We start from the raw sequence: 21,085 nt of genomic DNA, 5'->3' as shown, positions 1-21,085 counted from the left end.
AGCTTAATTAAAACTCACTCATTCAACAATGAATCAACTTTTTTTGACAATAATTTGAAACATTTCAAAACAGTCGGTGCATGATTAAATTTATCAGCAATGTATTTATCTACATTAGAATGTTGAGAAATATCTAAATACAAATTATAAATCAGTGGTCTCATCAACATTTGTTCAACTTTAATTTGATAATAAGGCATATTTAATAAAGAATTTAAAGTTTTAGAAAATTTTAAACAAATTTCAAATTGCGAATAAATATGAATAGTTTCTGTTGATAAATGAAAGGAAGGAGGTTGATTAAGTATCTTAGTTTGATTTTCAACCAAAGGCATCATATAGTTTGCTGCTATTAAAGCATCATTATTACAGATATTTTCAATTGCTTGAATCGTAGTAATTTCATCCTTTTGATTATGATGAGAGATACTTGTGGACATAATTTTTTTTATCGTTTCGTTATATTGTTCATTGAAACATTTGGATTTTTTTAAATGAATAATGTTCTTAACTACAACAAAAAACATTGCCAGAAGAAGAGCTTTCATGTGATTTTTATTTTTTTTAGGTGCCACATCTTGCTTGAACCAAAAGACTGCCGTTGCTACATAGAGACGCCAGTTCTCCGGTAAGTCTTGAAAATTTTCTGAATCTGCTATTCTCAAAACGTTGTTAATAATCTTCAATCTGTTTTTGACGTCTGATTTTCTTAGAGCTCCTAAACTTTTAGGGTAGCTATCAATTTTTATTGTCTTGTAATAAATATCACGATTTGTTCTAGCCATTAAATTTAAAGGTTGTAATGAATAATTTTTCATGCAACTTAACAAAAGTCTGTCGATTAATTCAATCAAAGAGATGCTCATTTCATATGCACATGGATAATTCAAATCTTCTAAATGATCCCATGGAATAAATGTTCGTAGTCCAATCATGCTAAAGATGAAAGAATGAATATGTCCTTTCATATGACAACGTAGTAACCAATCTGGAGTTAAACTGAGAACCTTTTTTTTTATTATATCATCATCTCGTTCTACTAGATTGTCATGTAGTTTTTCACTTGGAGATTTCTTCTTATCGTCCATTGTAAATTTAAAAAATTTGTCTTTTACTGAAGAAATTTTTTCTTCAGTAATCTCTAATAATGGTTCTGTTACTAAAAACTCTAATGTTAATTTAGAAAATGTTGTAAACCTATTAATATGAGCTTCAATAAATTTTTTTATTGGCTTTGGAGATTTTTCTACTGGAGTTAATAATGAACAAATTTTTGAGGATGCTGATTCAAGAGTATGATTACTCAACCAGTATAATGCTGCTCGAATTTTATTATAATTTTCAATCATTACGTTAGCTGATGATTGAAACTTGAGAATTTCCTTCAATAATTCATCATTGAAATAATTTTGATCCATTAACACTGATAAAAGTGACAGACACGAGATGTCGAGTCCAGGAAAACTCTTAATAAATTTATCAGAACGATATATTTTACATGCCATTTTATTCGTTAATTGTAGAGTGTTTTTATTTAATTCGATTGTATTGAACAGTATGCAGTCATTTCCGTAGAAAAAGTAATCCGAATTTGCAGTTAGAACTGGATAACCCAATATTTTTGAAGTGACTGCAATAACTTCATCGGAATCGAAAGTGCATTTTACAAATTTGATTCTCAACTTTTTTATAACACTCATAAATACATCGTCCTTGAATGCAGCATAATGAATACCTTCTTTTCTATCATAAAGAAATGGATCAACATTGGATGATAGACACTTTGTATGTTTTTGTTCAATTTTTTCTCGATTTCCAGGTCTAAAACAACCATTCATGACAAGTAGAAAATTAACTTTATGAAACATTAACTTTTTGAAAAAATCTGTTACGAATCTTGAAAAAGCTTCGTAATCACTACCAATAATGTATTTCGTTGTTCTGTTTTGTTGAGACAAATCAAATAAACGGTATGATAAACTCCGACCATCAATAATTATTTTAGTATTTTTTAATGTAAACGGCTCAAATGATCCTTCAGATGTTTTGATGACATAAGAATATAAACCACGAACACCCATTTTTTGTAATAATTTTAATATTTGTTTTGATCACACTGGTAATAGAAATATAAGAAATATTCTATCAATATAATTGAACGATACGTTATGTTTTACTTTTTACATGTACACATGTATGCTTGCTATTTTTTTTTTATCAGAAAATTCTGGGAAGTACACATTTATAAATCTAAGGACCTTGAAAATATTTCACGATGTATACACCGCTGTTCTACATATACATGTCATATTTACCATGGTTGAACTACTGAGAAAAGAAGCCGGTTTAGTTTTGCAAAACATATTTGAAATTCAGCGCCAACAATAATGACATACAGCGCCATGCGTTGTACGAAAACGAACTTCTGCATAAATTGTTGTTCGCTTACCGGGCATTAAACGTGTGTTTTTGTTGTCGTTTGTGTATTAAAGTAATTGCTTTGCAATAAATAGTAAATAAACATTATGAATTTAATTGTGACAAAATATAAATCAGTCATTCAATTTGATCAATAGTTCATATTACTCAAGTTTCAAGTTGATATATAACTAAAACATCATTGTTAATCACGTCCATATAATTTAACCTTAAAACTCTGAAGACGAACTGCTTCATCAAACAACTAAATAAATAGTTGAAGAAATCCATCAGGTGAAAGAATACTTATTTAAAAATGTATTCAATTTGTAAAAGTACGCATCCTGCCACAGGTGTGGAACATGCAATAACATGTTACTTTTTTAATCGAACTGAAAAAAATCTTGTTGTTGCCGGCGCCAATATCATCAGAGTCTTTAGATTAATTCCAGATGTAGATCCATCAAAAAGAGACAAAGTTTCGGATATACGATCTCCAAAAATGAAATTAGAACGCTTAGCTCAATACGTTCTTCATGGAAACATAATGTCACTACAAGCAGTAAGTTTACTTGGGTCTCAGAGAGATTCTCTGCTTCTTAGCTTTAGAGATGCTAAATTATCAGTAGTAGAATACGACATAGAAACTCATGATCTACGAACTGTATCTCTACATTATTTTGAAGAAGAAGAAATGAGAGATGGTTGGACTAATCACCATCACATTCCTATTGTGCGGGTAGATCCTGAAGGAAGATGCGCTGTAATGTTAATTTATGGTCGAAAACTGGTAGTATTACCTTTTAGAAAAGATCCTACTATTGATGATGGTGATTTATTAGAATCTGCCAAACCAAATTCGCACAAAACACCCATTTTATCTTCATACATGATAGTTCTCAAGAATTTAGAAGAAAAAATGGATAATATAATAGACTTACAATTTCTTTATGGTTATTATGAACCTACACTATTAATTTTATATGAACCAGTAAGAACATTTGCCGGAAGGATAGCTGTGAGACAAGATACATGTGCTATGGTTGCTATATCATTGAATATTCAGCAAAGAGTCCATCCAATTATATGGTCTGTTTCTAATCTTCCATTTGACTGTTATCAAGCTGTTCCTGTCAAGAAACCTCTTGGTGGAACTCTTATCATGGCTGTAAATTCTTTAATTTATCTCAACCAAAGTATTCCACCGTATGGAGTTGCTCTAAATAGTTTAACAGATACCAGTACTAACTTTCCGTTAAAAGCTCAGGAAGGAGCTAAAATGAGTCTTGAAGGAAGTCAGGTAGCATTTATCTCATCAGATCGTCTTGTAATTTCATTAAAAACTGGAGAACTATATGTTTTATCTTTATTCGCTGATAGTATGAGATCAGTTCGTGGTTTTCATTTTGATAAAGCTGCTGCTAGTGTTCTAACTTCCTGTGTTTGTTTATGTGAAGAAAATTACTTATTTTTAGGATCTCGGCTAGGAAATTCTTTACTACTACGATTTACTGAAAAAGAGTTAGAAAGTTCTTCACCAATTATCGATGTTCCTATGTCTGATGATAATGATACAGGTGAGACTCCTGCTAAAAAAATAAAACAAGACTTTTTAGCAGACTGGATGGCTTCTGATGTACTAGACATTAAAGATCCTGAAGAGCTTGAAGTTTATGGTAGTGAAACTCAAACTTCAGTTCAAATCACTTCATATATTTTTGAAGTTTGTGATTCTCTTCTTAACATTGGACCTTGTGGTCAAATTTCCATGGGAGAGCCAGCATTTTTATCAGAAGAATTCTCTAATAATGCAGTTCACGACGTCGAACTTGTAACAACTTCAGGTTATGGAAAAAATGGAGCACTTTGTGTTCTTCAGCGTTCAATTCGGCCTCAGGTCGTAACAACATTCGAATTACCTAGGTGCCAAGATATGTGGACAGTAATCGGATCTTCAAACTATGATCATGGCAAAGAGGTTGAAGGAGTTCATGCTTTTTTGATTTTAAGTCACGAAGACTCAACTATGATCCTACAAACTGGTCAAGAAATTAATGAAGTTGATCACAGTGGATTTAGTACCCAAAGTACAACAGTTTTTGCTGGAAATCTTGGAGCTAATAGATATATCGTTCAAGTAACACAAATGGGCGTAAGACTTCTGCAAGGAACTGAACAGATTCAGCATATGCCAATGGATTTAGGCTGCCCAATTATTTATGCAAGCGCTGCTGATCCTTATGTAGTTCTCCTTGCTGAAGATGGCCAAGTGATTCTGCTAACTCTTCGAGAAGGAAGATCATCACCCCGGCTTCATGCTGAGCAAGCAAACCTTCTCTTTCGGCCTCAAATAGACACTTTATGTGCATACAGAGATGTCAGTGGTCTTTTTTCTACTTATTTACCTGATGATCAAGAGACAGATAATGTCCAAGAAGAGCAGCAAGTTGAAGAACCTTCAACAGTTACTAATGTTGACAACGAAGACGATCTACTTTACGGAGACGCACCAGCATTTCAGATGCCAACACTACCACCTCAAAAGGTCATAGAAACAACAACTAAAAAAAATCCTTGGTGGCAAAAGTATTTTCAAGAAATAAAACCGACTTATTGGTTGCTGGTTTATCGAGACAGTGGAACTTTAGAAATTTATTCGCTACCAGATCTTCACCTTTCTTATCTTATTCGTAATTTTGGACTTGGTCAATCCGTTTTACATGATAGTATGGAGTCCACAACCCTTATAACTCCTCAAACAAATGAAATACCTAATCCAGAACTGCAAGTGAGAGAAATTCTAATGGTAGCTTTAGGTCATCATGGGAATCGACCAATGCTTTTAGTACGTTTAGACGCTGAAATCCAAATTTATCAGGCTTATAGATATCCAAAAGGACACTTGAAATTAAGATTCAAAAAGATCGACCATGATATTATTCCTGGACAAACGATGCCTAAACCTAAAGAAGAAGATATGCACCATGGGACAGAAACGAGAATTTCTATGCTACGATACTTTAGTAATATCGCAGGTTATAATGGAGTTTTTATTTGTGGAGATTATCCTCATTGGTTATTTTTAACAAGTCGTGGAGAATTAAGAGCTCATCCAATGAATATCGATGGTCCAATAACATCATTTGCAGCTTTTAATAATATCAACTGTCCTCAAGGTTTTCTTTACTTCAATAGAAAAGAAGAATTAAGGATCTGTGTTCTTCCAACACATCTATCGTATGATGCTCCTTGGCCTGTAAGAAAAGTTCCTCTTCGTTGCACACCTCATTTTGTTACTTATCATGTTGAGAGCAAGACTTATTGTGTAGTCATGAGTAGTTCTGAACCTTTTAAAAGCTACTACAGATTTAATGGCGAAGATAAAGAATTAACTGAAGAAGAAAAATCTGATAGATATTTATTTCCTATTCAAGAACAGTTTAGCATCGTTTTATTTTCTCCAGTCTCCTGGGAGACTATTCCAAATACAAGAATTGAGCTGGACCAGTGGGAGCATGTAACTTGTCTGAAAAATGTATCTCTTGCTTATGAAGGTACCAGATCAGGTCTAAAAGGATATATCGTCGTTGGAACAAATTATAATTATGGAGAAGATATCACTAGTAGAGGCAGAATAAAGATTTTTGATATTATTGAAGTGGTTCCTGAACCTGGCCAACCTTTGACAAAAAATAAATTCAAACAAATATATGATAAAGAACAAAAAGGTCCTATTACAGCTATTTCTCAAGTTTCTGGCTTCTTAGTCTCAGCTGTTGGCCAAAAAATTTATATCTGGCAATTGAAAGATAATGATCTGATTGGTGTTGCTTTTATTGATACTCAGATTTATATTCATCAGATGCTGAGTATCAAAAGTCTTATTTTGATAGCTGATGTTTATAAATCTATCAGTTTGTTAAGATTTCAAGAAGAATACAGAACATTGTCACTTGTCAGTAGAGACTTTAGACCTGCTGAAGTATATACGATTGAATATTTGATTGATAATACAAACCTTGGATTCTTAGTTGGCGATGGGGAAAGTAATTTATCACTTTTCATGTATCAACCAGAGTCAAGAGAAAGTTTAGGAGGACAAAAATTAATGAGGAAAGCTGATTTTCATCTTGGACAGAAAGTTAATACATTGTTTAGAATTAAATGTAGAACACATGATTGGGCTGATCCAAATAAAAGTTTCCCTGGAGCTGATAAAAGACATGTTACTTGTTATGGTGAGTAAAATAAATAAAAAGGCATTATAACAAAATTAAAAGTTAATTCTTATTAATTTTTAATATTTTTCAATTTTCCAGCTACTTTAGATGGCAGCCTTGGATACATTCTTCCTGTTCCTGAGAAAACTTACAGAAGATTGCTTATGTTGCAAAACGTTCTTATATCTCACATTTGCCATATTGCTGGATTGAATCCAAAAGCATTTAGAACTTATAAAAGTCATGTTAAAATGCATGGAAATCCTGCACGAGGTATTATTGATGGAGATCTTATTTGGAAATTTTTACAGCTTCCTAATAATGAGAAAGTGGAAGTCGCAAAAAAAATTGGAACACGTCCTGCTGAAATTGTAGATGAATTAATTGAAATTGATCGACAATCAGCACACTTTTAATTTTTTTTTTATACTTCAGAAAATGTAAATACAAAATGTAAATATTTAAATATTAATTTATGCAATGTGTAAATGATTAAATATTTATGTTAACGATAGTCGGTTGTCATATATTTTATCAATTCGTACACAAATTTTGTAATGATAAATGGTGACGATTGAACTAATCTTCAAATGGCTGGTAAAATACCATTATGAAGATTTTCCATTGTATATTTTTTAATATACTGAACTACTTTTTGTAAAATAACTGATAATGTTCGTGAATTAAGTAATAAAATTTTGTATACAAAATAAACATTTGGATTTTATTAGAATTAATTGTTTATAGTGATTATTATTAATTTTATTTATAACTAGATACTGTTATTAAATTTTAGTCAGAAAACTTTAAAAAATGTTAAAAAGTAAGAGAAAATCTATCCTTGCTCATGAAAGAAGGAAAACATTTACATTTGCACTATCACGAGGTACGATAATATCGATTAAACAAACTGTAAATAGAAATTATTATTATCGTCCAATTTATCTATTTTATATAAAATATTACAAGTTAGTACTTTAATAATAGTAACTGTATCAATATAATCAATAAATTTTATAAAAAATATTCCGTTTTATCTCGTATAGTGTCAGCTTCTCTTGAGCCTACTCTACTGGAAAAAAGAATAGCGGACGCTTTTGATGTCTTTGACAATGCTCGAAGCCATGAAGTTGATGTTAGAGAGTTGGGAACTATTATAAGATCATTAGGGTGTGTTATTTCAGAAGCTGAGCTACAAGAAATTCAAGTAGAAGTTGAAGATGTAGAAAATAACTGTGTAACTCAGGAGAGATTTGTTGAATATATGTCAAAGGCCATATGTGAACAAAAGTAATATTTAATTATTTTTATTCTGTAGAAAAAAATTATTGAATGAGTTTTTAATTGAATTTAGATTTAAACCAGCCGACCCTGAAGAATTACTTCAAGCATTTCAGCTTCTAGATCCAGAAAATCATGGGTATGTTATGCGAGCTGATTTAGAGAAGGCTTTGATGGAAATCGGAGAACCATTTACTAAGGAGGAAGTTGATGAAATGATGGCAGTTGCTTGTAATCCTACTACAAATAAAATAAATTACGAGCATTATATAAACCTTTTAATCGTAAGTTTTATACCAATTTTTTGACAAATTATTTATTTTTTGTTGAATTTTTACTAGAATAAAATCCCTGAAGAAAAAGATGTTTACAAGATTGCTGAAGAATTAGATAAAAATGAGCAACCACCTGAACCCCTTAAACCCACTTTATTCGCCAACATAACATAGTTAGGAGAAATAATTGTTGTTCTAACATAACACTCAGTTCTATTAAATGAATTTTTTTCAGGTGGATTGAAACAACGGAATTTCTTTAATGATGGTTTAATGATTTGATGAGTTATAACACCAAATACAAATGTAAAATATTCGAAAACTTCATAGAATATTTAATATTTTAGTATAAAATTTATATAAAATACAATAATATCAAAATTATAATTTTATTCATTATTGAAATAACATGTAGAAACTTCTACATTACTTAGGCTGTTTATAACTTGGAGAAAACTGGAGGATCACTTTTTGTTGCTTGAGCAACAGTTGCATTTATAAAATCTTCACTTTGAAGCATCGTTTGATTTATTGTTCTCTGCAAAAATAAAAAATATGTAATATCAATATTTAATTTAATATGTGTAACTGTAATTATTCATCATATTGAATCGAAGTGATAATAAAAACATACAACATAATCTAGACCATCTTGAATTGAATGATCTCTTCCGTGAATCAAAGTCATTTTTGTCGCTTGTACTGCTACAGGACTTTTTTTAGAAATTTCTTCGGCAAGATCTAAAACTCCTTTAAATAATCTATAAAATAATGAATAATTAGAGCAATATATGGAGTTTATTGATGAAATAACAAAAATTATTTACGCTTCATCATCTTTGAATAATCGGTTGACAAGTCCACACTGTAAAGCCTCTTCTGCAGGTAATTTTCGAGCAGTAAAAGCCAATTCTCTTACTAAACTTTCAGACCCAATAATTTTCGGAAGCCATTGTAAAGCTCCAACATCAGCAGCCATTCCAATATCAACTTCTTTTAATGAAAACCAAGCATTTGAAGAACAATATCGAATATCAGCACCACATATTAAATTAAACCCCCCTCCCACACAAAGACCATGAATTGCTGCAATTACTGGTTTCCTACACTATAAAAGTATTTGACAATTTGTTAATCAATTTTACGATATAAAAATTATGAAATTACATAGATAAATTACTTTTTCAAGAGATAAAAGTGCATCTTGGAATATTTTAATTTTTTTCTCAATTAGTCGGCATTTTCGGGCCACATCTTCATGTTCTGCTAAAGCTGGTGCCATTTTCATAGCATCCTTTAAATCTAATCCGGAACAAAAACCTTTTCCAGCTCCTGATAAAATTACAACTCGGCAATCTGGAGAATCATCCAATTCTTTGAAACATTTTCCTATTTCTCTGAAAATATTCAAAATGCATTATAATCACAATTATTAATTTAAAAAATAAGATAATAAATTTAACAAAAAAATATGACAATTATATGGCCATATACAAATGTAATGTTTTTTGAAAAAGAATTTACATACTCCCACGCTTTATTACTGAGAGCATTGTACTTTTCTGGTCTGTTTAATTGGACTTGATAGACAAACTCTTTGGGATTTGTAATTGCAAGAGTTTCGAATTTCATTGATGCCATGCTTGATAATGCTTTCATATTCGGAGCACCTAAATTTATTAAAAGTAAACAGATTAACTTAATTGATTTTTTATTGAATTATTTTACTAAAAAAAAATAATAACTAATAAACAGATCATAAACCGTAGTTACCTTTTAATGATTTATGTAATAAAGCTACAAATCTCGAAGTTGAAAACATCCCTAATTAATTTTTTGTAATAAAAAATATTAAATACAAATATAATGCAGTATACGAGATGCAAGTTGGACTTATGTACTTGCTATTGTTGAGTCCAAAGTTCAACATCGGCTTAAAAATAAAATAATGTAAACAACTTTTACGTGATATAAGTCTGAAGTGTTTTAAACCCTATAAAATACATAAACAACGCTAGAATTTTACTGATAAAATTATTAGGCCATATGAGTTGATGGTAGCGCTGCACATATTTAGCTTTGTACTAAGAGCTGTGTGTGTTGTGTGAAATCTCGGCATTCGGGTTTCTACGTTAAGTAGTATTCTTCGGTCTTGGTTTATAATTTTAGACGACTAAACCATCATCAATTAAACATTTTTGAATGATAACATAATGAACATTCATTAAACCTCAGTAAATAATTCATCAATATTTGACGTATTACTTGTCATGCGACAAATACAAAAAGAACACAATACTACGCATCATCCTGGATGATTATCTAAGTCACTATCGTTCACTGAATCGTTTATTTGGATATTAATTGAGTATCAAGAATAATGTCGTCGTTTTGCTATATAATAATACCTCTCATTGTGATCATGGGATTGTTAAGAAAATGTCGAGAACGTACATGGGGAAAGTGTAAAGACACAAGTAGTTTACTAGGTAAAGTTTTTCTTGTGACCGGTGCCAATTCAGGGATTGGCAAGGAAACCGTTCGTGAACTTGTAAGACGCGAAGCCCGGGTTATTTTGGCTTGTAGAGATGTTGAAAGTGCTCGGAATACAATTATTCACATCCGCAAGGAAATTTCGACTGGAGAAATGGTAAAGTTTCATTTTTTTATTTGTAACCTATTTAATATTTTCGCACATTTACTTGATATTTTAAATATTTATAATAATTCATATATGTTTTTTTTTCATTTTACAAGTTGATAATCATCAATGAAAAATTAATTTTTAGATTCCCATGGAATTAGATCTTGCATCCTTAGCTTCCATAAAAAAATTTGCTGAACAAGTTCTTCGAGATTTTTCTGAAATTCATGGATTAATTAATAATGCTGGAGTTTATGTGCCACTAAAGGATCATGCTTTGACTAAAGATGGCTTTGAAATTCATTTTGGAGTTAACCATTTGGGACATTTTCTTCTTACTAATTTATTATTAGACAGACTTAAATTATCTGCTCCAAGCAGGTTATTTAGATTTTTTACATATTTATTTATCCGATAAGTGCTCCAACGACAACGTTTCATATGTATGGTTGTGTTTTTTCTAGGATTGTTGTTGTAACATCAAAGCTTCTAGAATCAGGAGTGATTGACTTTTCAAATTTAAACAGTGAAAAAGGATTACCAACGAAGGGAAGAATGAATCCAGCTTATTGCAATTCAAAACTTGCAAATGCCTACTTTGCTGTTGAATTAGCGAAAAGATTGGAAAATACTGGAGTTAATGTTTATATGGTTTGTCCTGGATTCACATATACAGGATTATTTAGACATGTTAAAAGAAGCTGGTTTCACTACATCATTTTCTCTCCAGTTGCTCTTCTCTTCCTACGTACTGCTTATCAAGTAAATATTGCAACTATTTATTAGATTTTTCCTTAGAAAATAAATGATTGAATTATTTTTTCTCTTAATAGGGCGCACAAACAGTCCTTCACTGTGCAACTGATGCTTCCTTATCAAACGAAAGTGGATTGCTGTATCGAGATTGCAAAGTCTATCATTCCAAGAAAGAACTAAAACCAGAAATAGCATCGAAGCTTTGGGACATAAGTGCTAGTCTTACTGGAGTTGATATTTCTAAATAAAACTCATTCTACTTAAAATAAATACGGAAGAATGAATGCATAAATGATAAAATAAAGTGGCAAAAATGAAAGTAAATGAGCAAGAGGTAAAATAGTTAAGATTTTTTTATGTAAATAAAATAAGACAGATTTCAAATTCGAAGCCTCCATTTTTATAGAAGTAGTTTTAAAAATTGCTAGAATTTTTATAGTTAATAATAACTAATTCAATATTCCTTATGAGATTATTGTAATAATAAGATAATATTAATACTGCTTGACATGACACTGGTATTTGATATTTATCCATTTTTGATAATTTTTTTAAATATTTAAATAACAGAATATTTTTTTGATTTTTTACATTTATGAAAGTTTACATAAGATTTTTAAATTAAATTTTACGTAAAAATATTAAATAAAAGAAAGTGATTTAATTTTAATACTTTATGACTTAAGTGATGATAAAAAAATTTTCCATTATTTTAATAAAAAAAAATAACTATTTGTTAAGTGACGATTATGAGATTATCATTTACTAGTGTCTTGTTTTGAGCTTTCAAATATTTAAAGTCAATTTTAGATCTCATCAGTTAACAAACTTACTAATTAAATATTATACAAGAAAATAATTAGTTTAAGTAAAATGTTTAATGTTAAATTTTACTATGATCAATTAATTAATAAAAAATCAATAAATAATAATAACAACTGTAAGTAATCAATATACGTTATTATTAATCGCAAAGATCATTAAAACATAAATCAAATACATCTTTAACTTTGCAAGAATCTATACAAGAAAATTACAATTTCTATATATAATTAACAACATGCTGCAGAATTCAAATTCTGCAAATTGCTGCAAGAAAAATATATTTCACTGAAAACTTTACTTTGGGTGTTTTACGCGTGAATAATTTCGAGTAAATAACAATATAAAACGTTATGTAAACAGCGATTCGAACAGATTAATTAATAAATAAAAATTAAATAATTTAGGAATTTTTATATTAACTCTCTTGTAATCAAATTTCTGATTTATTAATGTGCTAAGAACGCGGCTTCATGACTTTAAAACTAGATGTTTTGCTTGCCAATGCCTCAGTTCTTGCAAATACATTTTCCGAACTTCGTCGAATAGAATCTATGAGTTCTGATGAAGTTTGGAAGTCGTTTATTAATTCTTGAACTCCACTAGGCTGCGACTGTGATGTAGGAACTAACTTTACCATCTTCTTCATCTCCTAGAAAATTGAAAAATAATTTTATTAAGAATCAATCATTCACTGTATCCATACTCTCAATATTCAGCTAAACTTACGTGATCATAACCTGTAGACGTCTTCAAGCTAGGATTCGACCCTGTTCTCCAATTTCTCGTAATGACACTTTTACTGAAATTATTTATAAATGACTAGTTAATATTATAAATAACCTTCATTAGTATTAAAATAATTTAATTATATTTATTAGCTACTTCATTTTTTTTATAAGAAAACTTAGATAATCTAAATTTAATTTACCTGTCACTATAAAACGATTCGGCGTTTACCGGACAACTCGAGGCAATTTCTTGATTATCAGCAACTCTGTCACTCAAGTTTCTGGTGTCATCCAGCGACACAACAGAACTAGAAAGTGTTTCATTACTAGTAAGCTCATCACTTTTGCTGGATCCATTAACTTCTTTCCGATCTTCCAAGTAGATCAAAGTCTCCTGACTTCTCTCTCGATCAGTCTTTTCAAATGCTGAAGTAGAAAGACTTTCACTAGATAAAATACTCTCATTATCTACAAGACTGTTAACAGATCGAATCAACGAAGGGTCTGAAGATTCGGCCAGCGAAGTACATTCTCCATTCGTTGATGTAGCTTTGTTTGGACTAATACGAAAATTATCGACATCATTTTGAGATCCACTTAAAGCCATTTCACAGCTACTTATTGAGTTAGAACTTCTTTGACGAGCAGGATCTTCAGTCGTTGTCATACAAACAGACGTGGGAACAGTAATTTCAATGTCTGTTTCAATTGTACCTGGCGACGAAGATGAAGATGCCTTAAATCTTTCCCTATTAGCCGATTTTCTGTCATTAAAATAATTTTCTTCATTGCTATCACTCAATCGATCTCTGAATAATGAAAACATTTTATTATCAATCGCACTTTCTTCAGACTTACAGATTCTCTTCGTTTGTAATCCAAGAACTAAAATTTGTGTAGGTCTATCAAGACCTTGATCCAAAGAAGATCCTAAGGTAGTTTTTGAACTTCTAAATTGGCTTATCGACCTCGTCGACCGATGCAATTTTAATTCTCTATCAGCAAGGATTTTTTGTAATGGTGGAGTTGAAGGAACGTTACTTTTCCCATTGCTATTATCAGTATCTAAAGAAGAACCTGAAAAAGTTCTTTTAGAATTATCTAATGACTGATTCGGTTTCATGTTTAATAAAGATGCTAGATTTGGCAAAGTAGGTCTTAAATCAACTGCTGAAAGACCACAGTACCATCGAAGTTGAGCTATATTTTTGTTGAGTAAATAAACACCATAATGGAATTGTAATTTATGGTTGCTTCGTGAAAACAGAGGAAGCTGGCGTTCTTTATCAGGAATGCTGTCACTTACATGGTCTACAATTTTGCTCTTTGAGCCGTAAAGAATCATAGGATATCTTGTAGGAACATTTAAAATATTTGCTATCATTTGAGTTGCTTGAGCAACATATCCTAAAGCTATTGATGTGTGAAGATCATTAGCTGCATCCAATGCTTCACTATCTGGTAAATGAACATTATTAATAGTGAATTTCTTTTCGTTTTCTTGTCGTATTGGAAATATTATATTTAAATCGGATATAAATTGTCGTCTTAGGTTTGCTAATTCATCTAAAGTTTGGACATAGTAATCTCTTATTTGTATATGATTTTGCCTCCATTCACGAAGTCTTTCGATATCTTTATTCAACTCTCTATACCGTTCCATTTGCAATGAAATCAGGTCTTGATTTTCTTCCATGATACTCAAATGTATCTGATTTAAAGTCCTCAGCTCACCAACCTTTTTTATTCTCTCCTGCTCTAATAATTTTGTTCGGAACTTTGCTACTTCTAGTTCTTTACGGATCTTCAGAATTTCAGCTTTTTTTTCTTTGCTGATGCGTTTGGGCTGTAACAATCTATTTAATGTTGTTTGTTTGTATTTTGGTGATTGAAGACTTCCTCCGGATGCTATTCGTTCTCTCAAAGCTTGTACTGATTCAGTTCGTTGTTTTAATGACTGCATTAAATTTCTTAAATTGCTTAATTTGTTCACTGTATAGCTTTCACTTATGTCAGAGTTGTTTACGCTCATATAGAGATATCTACGAAATTCAGGAGGATGAAGAAGGCAGTAAGACGGTACGAAAAAGCCACCATGTAAGTGAAATATAAGAGAATTGTGATGTAGTATTGAATCTAAATTATTTAATAGTTTCGGTCCCATATAAACTAATCCAGTAAATGATATTCCCCAAGTAAATACTGTGACATCTGTCGTGGGATCATTTGCCACTATTCTTCTCCACAGTCGTAATACAATTTCTGCAAAAATGTAAATGTGAACGATTAGCAGATGTGTTTAATAAAAAGATTCGTTATTGTTTTATACACACTAATCTGAATTTTAAATAGATAAAAGAATATTTTTTATCAACATGTAGAGAATTTTGAAGCATGAAACATAGGAAATGATAATTATTGACTCATTATATGATAAATGGAACTGCTAAAAAAGTTCAGATAATAATGAATCAGTATCATACAATTGTTCAACATTTGTATTATAAACATTGTCTAAAGAAAATTGTATCAATATTTATATACAAAGGTTTTCTTAAAAGATGTCTAATTAATTCTCAGAAGTTGTAAAACTTGCAAATCATTATTATTATACTATGCAAAGCTTTAAATGACGTTGTGTTATCATTATAATCCTCTTGAAAGATATTAAAAATATTACTAGAACTTGAGACAGTACTTAAGAGATAGTAGAGTTGAATAATTGTAGTCATTTAGTTACTTTAATTGAATCAAATTACCATTGGCAGTAGCAAGACCTGTAGCATGTAGAGTAGGCACTTCTAAACTTGCCCATTTTGGGTTTACATTATCAATGGGCTCACTTGTATACAATGGTGAGGACATACTTGAACGATGAAGAGTGAAGTAGAACCAACATGTTTCAAAATTTTTGTCAGCTTCTAAATTAAATCCGATGATTTGATAGAGACTTCTTAGACGCAGCTAGATCAGTAAATATCATTATGAAACAAATTGCTTTAGCTAAAAAAGTTTTTGTAAACAATGCATCGTAAAAAAAAATCTCACCTGTTGGGTTGCAAGTGGAAGCCAAACTTTGTAGCGCGGCGCCGGCCGAGGTTGAAGAGTCAGGTCCAAGTCTCTGACAAGACCTTCTGTAATGTTTGTTTCCATCCTCTTCACTCATGGTATCGCGCAATTACTTAGACTATCGCTCGAGGTGATAAATCCTCGAAATATAAAGAAGGACAATGAGCAGGTTGAAAAGGTTATCCACTTCCTTCAATTCGTTCATTGATTGTCCATTAGCATTGAACTTTTAACATGTAAATTCACTCAAGGTTATGTTTGAGGACAATAGAAATTATGTTATCACTCGTTTTCAATTATATTTTGTAATATTATTAGTGTTCAGAGATGTCATTTTTGATCAAACTTGTCACTTGATTTCTCCATAGAATATATGAACATACACACATTTGAGACAAACTTTCCTTACTAAAAGCTGTTGAAAGTGACTATAGTCAAAGCAAGAAAAGAATAGTCTTGATTTGGTGTCTAACTTCCCGCCTCCTGATAAAATCTTATGGGGACGTGACATTAGACACCAAATCGAGACTACTCTTTTCTTGGTTCAACTATAGAGTGCAAACACAAGTCTTTCATTACTGTTGGGCGTTTTAGCCTGTCATATAATAGTATTATTACCGTGCGTTAGCACGCCTCGCATTGTCTTTATTTGCCCGGGGTAATTATTGCTCACTAAGTGTCCACGTACACTGAGAAAAAAATTTCGTTAAATGAAAGAATTTTTTATTCAATCAATAAAAGAAACTTCGAATATTCTCGAGATAATATTTCATTCAGACTAATAGTAGTGTTATCAAAACAACATTTTGTCTTTTGTTTCAATGTTGCGACAAGTTTGAAAACAAATTTTCAAGGTTACGACAAGAATGAAAACAAATGACATTTCATTCATTTGAGTAAATAAAATGATTTCAATCAAATATTCATAATTTCGAAGAAATATTTTATTGTGACTATTTGAAATTTCGATGTTAATGATCGAATAAAATATTTTTTGTATGAAGTAAATTGTTTTCTCAGTGTATATACGATATTTCATATGACAGAGGTTCATTATAAATTTCGAATTATTCTAGCCGTAGATGGGAGCGCTAAAGGGCCGATTAGTGACACGGTGGATAGGGCTCTTGATAGTTTTTAGAAAAAAGGAAAAATTTTCACAATGTTATTCTCTTTCGAGTACACTCGGCGTCATTAATGCCTGGTCCATCAAAAACTTTAATACTATCCGAGCAATTATCGATGGAGTAGTTTTGATTTTCAAACAGAGATTCAACATCTAAATCAATTTAGAAAGTTCATGATTTAATACCCTTTTAGATAGTCCCTATCTATAACAATAGAATATCCCGACTAAAAAATTTTTAAACCTTAATTTAAATAAGAAACTATTGATTAGAATAAAATGAATGAAAGAAATATTTACATTGTAAATAGAAGTTTAATAGAACCGGAGAAACCGGTATTTTCTAAAGAAGATACACATTAGTATGTTATTTTAATATTTATTTGATTAATCCATCACCTTATAAGCTATTTGTATTATGTGGGTACAAAATATATACAAGAGTGAAAATAGAAAAGAAAATAGAAATGAAGGAGAAAATAGATAAATATGTAAAGCTGCTGATTGTTGATTATATTTTCGTTAATATATGCTCTCTTAAACAGAATCAGTGAAAACTACTGCAATTCAGTGAATATTCACTGATTGCCAGTATCAATCATATTATGGAAAGAATCAGTCATTGGATTGGCACTGGATATCAGTGAATATTCACTGAATTGCAGTAGTTTTCACTGATTTAGTTTAAGAGAGTGAAAACTGCTGTCTGGCAGACTTTCAATTTGGTTTGGGGGTGAGAGGAGGTCAAAATAGGAAAAAGACAGATTGCAGGTAGAAGAAGGTGTCAAATATATTAAAGAATGTTGTTATACTTACAGAGAAATACTTTTTATGCAATTAAATGATATATTTAAAAATTCTATGTTGTCCAATCCATTGAATCCTTTTGCAGGTAATCCTACAATTAAATTTTCGGATAGGACGACTTTTCAAAATTTTTTTTTTCTCTCGAAAAATGAATGGTGATAGCGATTTTAATTTATTTTTGTTGAGATAGATGCTTTTTATATTGGGAGTATTTGAAAACTGGTCTGTTGACAGGTCTTCCAAGCCTAGTCCAGAAAGATCTACTACCTCCTAATGATGCAAATTAGCCAAGAACTCTTTTGGAAGGATGTTAATATATTTTTTTTGTTTTCTCTCAGAAAAAATACTTTCAGTTTTTTTTTGTTTTTTTAGAAGATTGTGAAACAGCTCATTTGCTTTGGTGTTATTGAAAGACAAATCGATTATTTCTACTTTCGTTAATGGGTGAAAACTGCTGTCTGGCAGAATTTCAATTTGGGACTAAACTTCGTCAAGTTTTTTTGAGCCCCACATTCAATAGTTAGATGTTTTTTATATTCCCAATGAATAAAAAAATCAGGCTTGTTTCCTTTATTTAATGGGTATTCGATTGTGACCTTTTCTGGTGCTATCATTCTTTTTTCTGTTAATATATTCTCTCTTAAACTGAATCAGTGAAAAATACTGCAATTCAGTGAATATTCACTGATTGCCAGTATCAATCATATTACTGAAAGAATCAGTCATTGGATTGGCACTGGATATCAGTGAATATTCACCGAATTGCAGTAGTTTCCACTGATTTAGTTTAAGAGAGTGAAAACTGCTGTCTGGCAGAGTTTCAATTTGGTTTGGGGGTGTGAGGAGGTCAAAATAGGAAAAAGACAGATTGCAGGTAGAAGAAGGAGGTGTCAAATATATTGACGAATGTTGTTATACTTACAGAGAAATACTTTTCATGCAATTAAATGATATATTTAAAAATTCTATGTTGTCCAATCCATTGAATCCTTTTGCAGGTAATCCTACAATTAAATTTTCGGATAGGACGATTTTTCAAAATTTTTTTTTTCTCTCGAAAAATGAATGGCGATAGCGATTTTAATTTATTTTTGTTCAGATAGATGCTTTTTATATTGGGAGTATTTGAAAACTGGTCTGTTGACAGGTCTTTCAAGCCTAGTCCAGAAAGATCTACTACCTCCTAATGATGCAAATTAGCCAAGAACTCTTTTGGAAGGATGTTAATATATTTTTTTTGTTTTCTCTCAAAAAAAATACTTTCAGTTTTTTTTGTTTATAAAATATTACAAGACAGCTCATTTGCTTTGATGTTATTGAAAGACAAATCGATTATTTCTATTTTCTTTAATGGGTAAAAACTGCTGTCTGGCAGAATTTCAATTTGGTTATTGCTCAAATCAAGCTTGATCAAATTTTTTAAGCTGTCAAAAGCTCCATTTTCAATTTTTTTTACTTTATTATGGCTTAAATCTAGTATTTTTAATTCTCTCAAAAAATCTAAAAAATTAGAATTTTCCAATTTATTTCTGCTCACGTCTAATGAAATTAAATTCAAATTTTTAAATAAATCATGAGGAATTTTATCTAGAAAATTGTGCCTGAGTCTTAGATGTTTCAATCCCTGGAAATTTTCTCTAGATAATTCTCTCGACAATTTACGATGTGAACTGAATGTCAACTGAATGTCATATCGTTACCACGATATTTCTTTCGACTTTTTCCTCTGTTACTATTCTAATTTTTTTTTAAATGCCATTTCTGCTTTTTATTTGCTTCACCTTAATAGTCAATGTTTTTGTCTTTTTCATAGAGATGATTTTGTAGGATTACCGAAATTGTGCAATATAGATATTCGGGAGAATCAATTAAAAGAGATAGAGTTAAATATTCTACAAAATTACCACATTTGCTTATTTTAAAATTCTGCATCCATGTATGAATAATCAACAATTAGCAGCTTTACACTCTCTTAAACTAAATCAGTAAAAACTACTGCAATTCAGTGAATATTCACTGATATCCAGTGCCAATCCAATGACTGATTCTTTCAGTAATATGATTGATACTGGCAATCAGTGAATATTCACTGAATTGCAGTATTTTTCACTGATTCAGTTTAAGAGAGAATATATTAACAGAAATAAGAATGATAGCACCAGAAAAGGTCACAATCGAATACCCATTAAATAAAGGAAACAAGCCTGATTTTTTTATTCATTGGGAATATAAAAAACATTTAACTATTGAATGTGGGGCTCAAAAAAACTTTACGGCGTTTAGTCCCGATTATTTACTATCCTTGAAAATCGATGATGATATAGATCACATCCGTTTTGTACATTGCGATATGCCTAAGGGCAATAAACTTGTATCCATTGCCAACTCAATGTCTAAAAATGATACAACGATGTTGACATTCAGTTCACATCGTAAATTGTCGAGAGAATTATCTAGAGAAAATTTCCAGGGATTGAAACATCTAAGACTCAGGCACAATTTTCTAGATAAAATTCCTCATGATTTATTTAAAAATTTGAATTTAATTTCATTAGACGTGAGCAGAAATAAATTGGAAAATTCTAATTTTTTAGATTTTTTGAGAGAATTAAAAATACTAGATTTAAGCCATAATAAAGTAAAAAAAATTGAAAATGGAGCTTTTGACAGCTTAAAAAATTTGATCAAGCTTGATTTGAGCAATAACCAAATTGAAATTCTGCCAGACAGCAGTTTTTACCCATTAAAGAAAATAGAAATAATCGATTTGTCTTTCAATAACATCAAAGCAAATGAGCTGTCTTGTAATATTTTATAAACAAAAAAAACTGAAAGTATTTTTTTTGAGAGAAAACAAAAAAAATATATTAACATCCTTCCAAAAGAGTTCTTGGCTAATTTGCATCATTAGGAGGTAGTAGATCTTTCTGGACTAG

At 30.7% G+C, this 21,085-nt stretch overlaps 6 protein-coding genes and 1 long non-coding RNA gene across 7 annotated transcripts; 4 read left to right on the top strand and 3 right to left on the bottom strand.

Moving 5' to 3' along the window:
• Positions 1-14: 14 nt before the first annotated feature.
• On the bottom strand, positions 15-2,197 carry LOC118063970 (protein asteroid-like). Its single transcript, XM_035078270.1, has one exon. The coding sequence runs from the start codon at positions 2,079-2,081 to the stop codon at positions 15-17; it is 2,067 nt and encodes a 688-aa protein (XP_034934161.1). The 5' UTR covers positions 2,082-2,197.
• A 258-nt stretch (positions 2,198-2,455) lies between these two features.
• Positions 2,456-7,329, top strand: CPSF1 (cleavage and polyadenylation specificity factor subunit 1). Its single transcript, XM_035078111.1, has 2 exons — positions 2,456-6,656; positions 6,738-7,329. Exons 1-2 carry the CDS (start codon positions 2,735-2,737, stop codon positions 7,052-7,054), a joined length of 4,239 nt encoding a protein of 1,412 aa, XP_034934002.1. The 5' UTR covers positions 2,456-2,734; the 3' UTR covers positions 7,055-7,329.
• Positions 7,330-7,484: 155 nt separating this feature from the next.
• Positions 7,485-8,571, top strand: LOC118063896 (dynein regulatory complex protein 8-like). Its single transcript, XM_035078114.1, has 4 exons — positions 7,485-7,606; positions 7,685-7,928; positions 7,993-8,203; positions 8,430-8,571. Coding segments are annotated over exons 1-4 (465 nt in total). The 5' UTR covers positions 7,485-7,605; the 3' UTR covers positions 8,439-8,571.
• Positions 8,568-10,169, bottom strand: LOC118063894 (delta(3,5)-Delta(2,4)-dienoyl-CoA isomerase, mitochondrial). The gene is made up of 6 exons (XM_035078113.1): positions 9,968-10,169; positions 9,723-9,864; positions 9,375-9,591; positions 9,022-9,302; positions 8,829-8,955; positions 8,568-8,732 (listed from the first exon to the last, which is right to left on the bottom strand). The coding sequence occupies exons 1-6, from the start codon at positions 10,014-10,016 to the stop codon at positions 8,634-8,636; spliced, it is 915 nt and encodes a 304-aa protein (XP_034934004.1). The 5' UTR covers positions 10,017-10,169; the 3' UTR covers positions 8,568-8,633.
• A 131-nt stretch (positions 10,170-10,300) lies between these two features.
• On the top strand, positions 10,301-12,106 carry LOC118063893 (retinol dehydrogenase 12-like). The gene is made up of 4 exons (XM_035078112.1): positions 10,301-10,844; positions 10,984-11,219; positions 11,303-11,600; positions 11,672-12,106. The coding sequence occupies exons 1-4, from the start codon at positions 10,575-10,577 to the stop codon at positions 11,840-11,842; spliced, it is 975 nt and encodes a 324-aa protein (XP_034934003.1). The 5' UTR covers positions 10,301-10,574; the 3' UTR covers positions 11,843-12,106.
• A 433-nt stretch (positions 12,107-12,539) lies between these two features.
• Positions 12,540-16,987, bottom strand: Uvrag (UV-resistance associated gene). Its single transcript, XM_035078195.1, has 6 exons — positions 16,835-16,987; positions 16,196-16,631; positions 15,907-16,111; positions 13,348-15,409; positions 13,146-13,218; positions 12,540-13,068 (listed from the first exon to the last, which is right to left on the bottom strand). The coding sequence occupies exons 2-6, from the start codon at positions 16,298-16,300 to the stop codon at positions 12,874-12,876; spliced, it is 2,640 nt and encodes an 879-aa protein (XP_034934086.1). The 5' UTR covers positions 16,301-16,631; positions 16,835-16,987; the 3' UTR covers positions 12,540-12,873.
• On the top strand, positions 16,646-18,199 carry LOC118063932 (uncharacterized). Its single transcript, XR_004690002.1, has 2 exons — positions 16,646-16,874; positions 17,293-18,199. It is a non-coding gene; the product is annotated as an uncharacterized lncRNA (long non-coding RNA).
• The last annotated feature ends 2,886 nt before the right edge of the window (positions 18,200-21,085 follow it).

The sequence above is a fragment of the Chelonus insularis genome, unplaced genomic scaffold (genome assembly GCF_013357705.1).
Source record: "Chelonus insularis isolate UGA/USDA-ARS -01 unplaced genomic scaffold, ASM1335770v1 contig_150_pilon, whole genome shotgun sequence".
Lineage (NCBI taxonomy): Eukaryota > Metazoa > Arthropoda > Insecta > Hymenoptera > Braconidae > Chelonus > Chelonus insularis.
Note: the sequence above shows the minus strand (reverse complement) of the source record. Positions and strands in the feature narration are given on the sequence as shown.